This window comes from Mixophyes fleayi, chromosome 2 (assembly GCF_038048845.1).
Source record: "Mixophyes fleayi isolate aMixFle1 chromosome 2, aMixFle1.hap1, whole genome shotgun sequence".
NCBI lineage: Eukaryota > Metazoa > Chordata > Amphibia > Anura > Limnodynastidae > Mixophyes > Mixophyes fleayi.
The window spans coordinates 53,061,196-53,069,988 of NC_134403.1; the positions used below are offsets into that span (position 1 = coordinate 53,061,196).

The window sequence follows — 8,793 nt, forward strand, 5'->3', positions numbered from 1 at the left end:
TTCTTAAAGTGTCAGTTTGCCCTGACCTTCTCTATACCCCGGTGTCCCCCAATGGATTAAGATTTTTTTTATTTATTTTTTTGCAGTTAATAAATACTTCCAACAAACAATCTATCTTCACAGAGATTGTACTGCACCAGGTGTTTATTTGTGTCCCTATTGTACAGGCTATTGGGATAAGTTGGTGCTAAATAAATTATCAAAATAATGTGGAATTCAGGAGCCATTAGGTCAAATCTAGGAGCCAGCCTGATATTTTAAAGAGCACGAATAGAAGCACATTGGCCTTAATGAAAAATTACTTTCAATAAAAGTTTAAAAAAATATGGGTTTTTTTAGGTGCCTTTGGCTAACTGGCTTCTGGGATTTGACAGCCCTGGGAATAATCCAAACTTAATTTACAATAATAGACACACGGGTCTCCAGAAATCCCACAAAAGGACCTGCCACACATCTAGATTTAAACATTCTATAGGTACATGTGTGCACCAGCAATGTGTTCGTAACATATGGATGATATTGTGGTGTTTTCTACCTGCAGAGTGTAAGTGTCTCTTGTATATTCTGATGTAAAACTTTTGTTTTAACTTTGTAGATGTGTTTTACATAATTACATAATGTAACATACCAATGACAGTGACTCCTTTTAGCTTAGTCTGGTATAATATAGTCATAGATAGATGTCACCTTCCATTTGACTAATGGAATGCCATAGTAAAAATGTATTTCATTATCGTCTATAGTCTCCAGTAGAACAGAGCCCATAGTGGTCAAACTATTCTAGAGCACTGCAGAATATTTTACAATGAATAACTGGGATTTCCCTGAGATATGGCTCTGTATAATGTTGGGCACTTTTTAGTGAGGACAAATACAATTCTAAAAAGGTGCATCTCTTTCTCCCCCACCCCCAGGTATGCACCTATGTACATGCCTTAAATGTCCTTATGTATATGCTGCATGCAGTGGTGAAGAACAGTTTGGTTCTTTAAATGTTAGTAAAATATTCACATGGATGTAACGTGTTTCAGATTGCAGCTAACAGCACTCGCCCTGCTTGCTGGTATACCAGACTTGGGTATTTTCATGACCCCAGACCTTTTTGTCTCCGTCTGTCCTCGCTCTTTGCTGGAGGTGGCATAGTGGGATGCGTTGATGTGGTAATACAAAGGATTTACCCTATACAGGTGTGTATGGGATTTTACCTACTTTCTCTTGTTACTTCTACAGATTAGCTACAGTGTGGAGCTACAAGAATGCAGTCACTGTACTACAGTTTATGTCTTGTGGTTACTTCCTAGGCCACTTTCTGCTGCCATATTGTTACCAATTATTCATGCTGTTTGGCTTCTAATGTACTACTTTTCCATGTCTGTGTTCAATTTATCAGCTTCATGGGGTACTCTAGATTAAACCTATCTTCCTCCTATCCCAGGCTTGATAATGGGAGACTTCCAAAATTCATATCAACTGACCAATCTTTTCTTCAGTCATTTAAAGACGTTTCAGATGATTACCATGTCATCCTCTTAGCAGCCTACTTACTGAATGGAAATCTCTCCTGCTAATCATGGTCACTTTCCATATTTTGTTTGGAGAGAGCTATAGATTATATGGAGATCTTCCACTCAACCTCATTATCTATGAGTCTGCATTTTTACTTGCCATTTTCATTCTTTAAAATCCTGATGAATGTTACTTATTATAACATTGTTCACTGGTTATGATACTGCTGTTTTTGAGAAATATTTAATATCTCGAAACAACTTTGTCTTGTTAGTGGATGGAAAAAATGGGCAATGGGACTTACGCGTTCCGCAATGACCGAGCGGAAGAGAGAGAGGCAGAAAGGCACTCTGCAAAGCAACAAAAACATCTGGAAGTATTATTTGTGAACATTCAGGAACAGTTTGAACAGCAAGACGGTAGGACATGTATATTTTAGAAACCTATAATATAGGCCTTTGCACTGCAGTCTTGCTTAAGCAGTCATTTTAGAAAATCAATTGATTAGAAAAAGCAAATTGTAGTTCACACATGTATTTACTTTTTATAGCATGTGCTAGGGGAAAAAGAGGATCCAAACACCATTCTTTAAGTAGACAAAAAATCTGTGCTCTTCAAGATGGTGGGGAAATCTACGAAGCCATTTATAATGAGCCTGACCCGGACTACCTAGAGGTATGATTACTATGACACAGCCTTACTACTAATATGCATATGTATGGATGTGTGTGTGTCTATATGTATGTGTATGTATATTATCCACTTTGCGTTCCCCACCTCTCCAGCGTCTTGTATACACACACGTAATGGGACACACAGAGATTAGGCCCTATCACTACAGTAATTAAATGTTTACCTGTCTGTGACAGATGACTTCTGAGCATGGCACATGGAAGTAATGAACAGGAGAATTCCAGGTTTTGTTTACTTTGCTGAAAATTTCCAACATAGACCTTTCCCCAGAACATCAGTTTCAGGTGAATTAACTGCATTATATCAGGAGACTAAAAAGCACTGAGGCCTGTGCAACAGCTCAAGAGAGACTGGAAGGATTAGCACCAGCTGATTGCAGTGGGTGTTAATGAGTGTAAATATATAAACAGGTCTAACAACTTATATTACTTTGGCTTGATTTTTTTTGTTTGTATTTTTGGGGGATTTTATTCTTTAAAAAGGGATACATTAATTTCACTTGCAATACAAAACTCCTCAGTCTGAGAGTAGGCATCTCTACACACAAATGTTCTGAATATCCATCTTTTCTGTCTTCTAGTCTTGTCTGAGTAGTGAGCAGCTGAGGGCACTAAACCATCACAGACAAGTAGTAAATGATAAGAAGCAGGCCCAGATCCAGGCTGAGTTCAGGAAGGCCATTGAATCTGCTGAACAGGGAGCCGCTGGCTGTACAAGGAGGGATGTTACACCTGTATGGAAGATGAGGGTTGTGGACTACAAGGACCATGATAATGTTACAGGTCTGCTTCACTCACAACATGTCACAACAAGTAGCCACTTTTATAAGTGAATCTGAATTGATATTTTTATATTAATAAGCTAAATTATATATAAAAAATTACTGATGTATTTAGCTTGACATGCTGGATATATATAGTCTCTTGTGTCATTTATTTTATAAAAGAAAGTGGTGTTTCTCTATCTTGAATCACTGAGGCAGAGCTCACAGGCAGAGCTTGTGAGATTGACTCATCTATGAGATCATCATAATGATTTATATCGTCTGGTATATTAATTTACAAAGGAGCTATTAGTCGTGTCACTCTCATGCTATCCTTTTATCCATTTAGCTGTTTATCTTCTATCAGCACCAGATTGGACAGTGACTTGGAACCTTTAAATTGTATTAATGTGAAGCTGAGTCTGGATAATAAATGTATTTGCTGTTTGACCAGAACATTACCATATATAGTGGTGGTATATAAATAGCTGCTAAAGGTGATATACAGTATATTACATATATTTACAAAGGTGATTTAAGTGAGTTATTTCACATTGCAGAAGTGAATATTCTACTGCTATAAAATACTTGTTGTAAATTGTAAAGCACTATGGTATTTGGTGGCGCTATATAAATAAATGTTAATGATAGTATAGTATGAATTTCCTAAGCAGTATAAATAAGAAATATAAATATGTAGGCTTTGTGAGCTGTAATAACTACAAGTACCTATTAATGTCTCTTTTTACAGCCTACATATTAAATATATGGCGCCCATTACCTGATGTAGTGTCACTACTGAAAGAGGGCAGTCGCTTCAAAATGTACCAGCTGGCGGCTTCCCAGTCCAAAAGCAAATTAAGCCCAGCAGGGGTGCAGCTGACGGCTACAAAGAAGACGCAGTTTCAGCAGCTGCAGGTGAGGGGCTGGGAGAGGAGTGTGAGCTGGTTCCCTTACTTCCTGCACACGCTGATTGCTGGATGTTTTCCAGGCCTCACAGAACGTCCTGGAGCAGATTTATACCGAGAGACAAGTGACCGAGCTCAGTTGGTTTCTGAAGCCCAATTTCACAGCCGCATATGGAGAGGTGGATGTGGTGGGGCTGGTGATATCCACACACCAAAAAACAGGTATAATGTGAAGATTTATAATCCTGGGTCCCCACACAATTTTATATTCTTCTTCCACTGTGGTCTTTATAGATGGCTCTGCTTTTACAGGTACAGTTTATGGTTGCATCGTTCTCCTCTGATGAAGAATGATCTTTACTTATTTTAAGGCGAGGTCGCAGCTTTTGGTGAGATTACACTTCCCCAATACAAAAGGGAGGAAGATCCATGGTTAGCCCAATTTACCAAGGCTCCTTCGCTTTCACTGAACTGGGCCCTCTGCTGGACAGCTTCGGTATAGGTGTGTGGGAGCCGCAGACGGTTATTATTATTCTCTTTATTTAATAAGGCGCCACAAAGGGTCCGCAGCGCCGTACATAACATACCAATAACAGTGAGCAATGACACAACATGATACAGAAAGAACAAAAATATATACACAGACACAGGTAACATGGTAATGTCTGCTCCTAATGGGAAGGGTGACGTAGGCAGAAAATCAGGAGCCGGCTGGTATAGTGGATCCTCCAGCTTATAATACTATCCTACAGATGCCCTTAGTGACAGTATCAGGACACTGCTGTGTTTAGCAAAAGTATAAAGACCCCGGGGGCAATCTAGTGTGAGACAAGGTAAGATAGTCCATTAATAATATACACAACCAAGATGTGCCCATAACTTTTCAGCCCATGTAACTAAAGTGAAATAAATGTTTCTGATATTATAATATTCACAAAACATAGGGACATGTGTATTGAATCAAAAAGGAATTAAATGTTTGTGTAACTATCAGAAGAAAACACCCATCTGTTTGTTTGTAAGAGTTATGGAGATGAGTTAGAATATTAATTTACTTCTATCAGTAATACATAGGTTGTTTCAAGCAAATATGTGACCTAATACATTTTAAGTGAAGTAAAGGATATTTAGTATTCAGAATATTAAAAATACAAAGTTGAAGTTAAGATAAGTTAAAATAAAAAAATATTTGAAGAATAATTATATATGTAGGAAAATCCATGTGTATAACCTGTCTTTTTGCGGGAGACAGAGGGGGAGATTCATTTAGCCGCAAGGCTTCGCATTTTTACCGTTAGTACGCTAAAACTTTACGCTGATTTTTGCTGGCACCTATTTTGAGCACGAGCAAAATTCAGCGGAGATTTAACTAAAAAAATCCGCACAAGGGGCCTGAGTCATTAAGGAGAGCAAAGTATAAAAAAAGGAGTAACTCTGCACCTGGGGAAAACCATGTTGTATTGGAGGGGGAGGTAAATTTAAAATGTGAGGACAGATTTATAATTGGGGTAGGGCATGTCCTAGATCAACTTGATAGCTTTGTTTTACACTGAGATATAAAGTATTTGTGTGCTAGATGAAAAAACATCCAGTATTTAACTTATGTGCAAAACAATAAACTAATTTGCACCCCTTGCATTGTAACATGGTTTGTCCCAGAGAACATTTATTCCTTTTTTTTTTGCCTTACTTTACTTAATGACTCAGGCCCAAGGTGTCCGCGGCCGTTCCATATTTTTTTCTAATTGAATCTCCCCCTGAAAGTTCGGTAGCAATCCGGGTGACTTTAATTCTGTTTATGAGAGCGGTATGGAGCATGTGGGAGTTCTGCAAGTGGAATATGTATGTTGTGATCACAGTGGTAAGGTAAGTTATAAATCCTTATATGGAGAACATATATATGGTAATTTGAAATATTTGTTTAGTTAGATTGACAGTGGAGAATACAGTTTCTATGCATTCTAAGTTATTAATTGTAAAATTATTTATAATTAACAATTTTCTACAACTATTACATTTTAGTAAATGATTGAATTTTTCAGGCGCTGCTCCTATGGTTTATTTATCTGACGGGAATAATAATGTTGTAGCTGTAAAGTTCTGGACAGATTTAGGACAGCTGTCCCTGGAAGAGCTCACCAGGCCGTGTACATTTATCGCTGCTGGTAACCTGCACTGGAGATCGGAATATATGTCTGGTATTCCGATAGTGTTTGCTGGAGATCTGTCCTTTGTTGTCGCAAATCCCAAAGAGCATCATCTGCAGAAAGCAATTCAGAAACTTCGCCATTCTGTCCAGGTAACTAATGTTGAAGAAAGATAAAAATACCGAAACAGGAAGTAAACTTGTAAATAGCCTTCTGTCTGCACCTTAATAGTATGTGAGGGGGGCAGGTTTATATCCGTGTGTTGTTAGCAGTGGTCCCAGTAACACTACTAGAACCTGTGCTGGTTTCTGCTCTGCAGTCAGTGTAGAACGTCCCAGTGGCGCCAATGATACAATACATCACACGTAATTGAAGAAGAGGCTCTCCATGGACAGAATGTATATAAACACAAGGCAAAGTCCCAGCCAGCCAATACTGTAGACTATGGGGCACAGTCATGATGTGGGAGTTATAAATCGTGGAGTTCTCAGTTGCTGGTTATATCTTATGACAGGACAGTACTAGTAAGTATCATGGGATGACACCAGTGCTCGTAGGTTCAGAGGAGAGACAACTGCTTGTACCTGTTCTACATGTGTGTCTTTGTGTGTAGAACATGGCCACAGCCACTGCTGGTAACAATGCATGGGGTGCGTTGCTGGAATATTATTTAATAGTTTCAAAGGTCTACATTTAAAAAAAAAAAAAAAAGTGTTCCGCATATGTGTACTGCAGTGACAGTGTGCTGACGGACAGACAGGTAGAACAGGCTGGAGATTACAGGTGGAAGCACCAGAATAGCTAACAGTTACATTTTAATACATCTCTAAGGGTCCTTACCTGTGCGGCCTAACTTGGAATAATTTAGTGTGTCTCTCTGAGTGTACATTAATAAAGGTAACCATTGCTGATATTACAATCTTAACCTTAGAATATTCTATACACAGTCTGTTCAAGAGTGTTGCAGCGAAGCAGAGATGAAGCTGATGAACACCCTGCAAGTCCATCACCCAGAGGACAGACGGTCTCACTGCGCTGTAAATCCACACACTCCAATAGCTGCTGGGAGCCGGAGCTCAGTAAGTTCAATGCACCATTGTCTCCTTTCCTATAGTACATGTCTCATATATTCATTGCTTATACAGCAGCATGGAGTAAGTGGACCAACGTAGAATGGGCCATATCAGAACTTGCTTTGTGACACTTTGCTGCATACAAACATTTTGGTGAACTAGCCCATGTGGACACAGGGCCGTAATTAGGGCTGTGCGATAGGGGGGATCGCCCAGGGAGCAACACTGGAGAGGGACGAAGTTTAGGAATGTTTTAGGTTCATTTGGTTAAAATTGAGGGCTAGGGGGGGCGGCGTTTGTCTTTCTCGCCCCAGGCGCTAGAATTGTAAGTTACGGCTCTGTGTGGACACATGTTAAAATACATCTTTCCGGAAAGGTACCAAAGGGCACCTGACCCTGGAGAAGTTAGAACAAAATGATGTAATAGCCATGGAACCTGAGTGTTCAATATTAAGGAGCAGTCTGGGAGACGCCCATTAGTCTCCACGCACAGCATTATCTTCAGTAATCACAGAAACTTACAACAAATTTACTTTTTAGACTGTTTGTTGTCGGTGTTTAAGAATTGTGTTATGAACAATTTGAGAATAATGTTGGATTAATAGATTTTTGTCCATGAAGGCAATGTGCTCACCCCTTTAGTTTTACATCTTAATGATTAGTAATTAACACACTTTGTGTATAGATCAGCACATATGCCATTGTATGCCTATATAAATGTACAGCCATATACCTATTATATCTGATGTGTAAAGCTGCCATCACTTCATCTTTTGACATTTAGACACCACTGCTTAAAGTCAGAAACCCACCAATAAATGCTGTGTATACACCTGATGGCAGTAACGGTGATATGGATGTGAAGACATGCAAGAAGATGAAAGGTTTGGACTTCCTTGTCCGAATACCTTCCCCTCCACCCCTGACTCCTGTACGGCCAATCGTTTCCCCATCATTACAACGGGCGTTTCGGCCTCCTCGGAGCTTGCAGAAAGAGGTCCTCATAGGTGGAAAATCTGCTCATAATACAGGTACTAGAACCCCAGGTAAATCAGATAGCGGATTTGTGGCTGATGACGAGCTGGCCATGATTGACACACAAGCCCTAGTTGCAGAAGAAAAGAAAATGAATAAACAGCAGGAAACCTGCAGATCAGTCTCTGAAGTGTCAGATGGTGATCTCCAGAAAGACCCTCCGAACCCTTCAGAGAAAGTGCCCAGTCCCTCAAACAGTAACGGTCACACAAGTGCAGAGTCCGACCAGACCAAAGGACAGAGCCATCTAATTCACCAAAGAAAACTATGCAGGAAAAGAAGATCCAAAATGTGATCATAGGGTCTATGATCGCTCTAATGAAGACATTGGAAACTGTATATATGTTTAAAATGTTTAATATGTAAATATTTTACAAAAAAGTTTCAAAATTGTTTCTTTGTTGTCTGTTACAAAATTGAACATTCAGTTATGGAATGGGCACGGCCTTGTGGATTTATACACCTACAACATAGAACAATTTAAAATGTGCAATTCTATTTCAAACTACTCTTCTATGGGGCATATTCAATTGTTCCTCCGGCCGCCGGAAAAACGAGCACTCTAAAACTATTACCGTTAATACGGTAATTACCCGCTGAATTTCATCTTGCAGCTCCCTGAGCTGCGAGATGAAATTCAGCGAGTAAACTACCGTATTAACGGTTTT

The 8,793-nt window shown here is 39.3% G+C and overlaps 1 protein-coding gene across 3 annotated transcripts in view; it reads left to right on the forward strand.

Moving 5' to 3' along the window:
• BRCA2 (BRCA2 DNA repair associated) overlaps positions 1-8,738 on the forward strand; it is a 42,115-nt gene extending 33,377 nt beyond the window's left edge. For 2 of the 3 annotated variants that reach the window (XM_075198974.1, XM_075198975.1), the window contains exons 18-26: positions 1,032-1,187; positions 1,781-1,925; positions 2,057-2,181; positions 2,780-2,981; positions 3,714-3,880; positions 3,954-4,092; positions 5,913-6,169; positions 6,965-7,096; positions 7,875-8,738. In XM_075198974.1, the coding sequence (XP_075055075.1) occupies positions 1,032-1,187; positions 1,781-1,925; positions 2,057-2,181; positions 2,780-2,981; positions 3,714-3,880; positions 3,954-4,092; positions 5,913-6,169; positions 6,965-7,096; positions 7,875-8,420 (1,869 nt within the window). In that variant the 3' untranslated portion in view covers positions 8,421-8,738. Of the gene's footprint in view, positions 1-339; positions 476-1,031; positions 1,188-1,780; positions 1,926-2,056; positions 2,182-2,779; positions 2,982-3,713; positions 3,881-3,953; positions 4,093-5,912; positions 6,170-6,964; positions 7,097-7,874 lie in introns of those variants that run through there. The other variant, XM_075198976.1, reaches the window with a different exon arrangement.
• Positions 8,739-8,793: the final 55 nt, after the last annotated feature.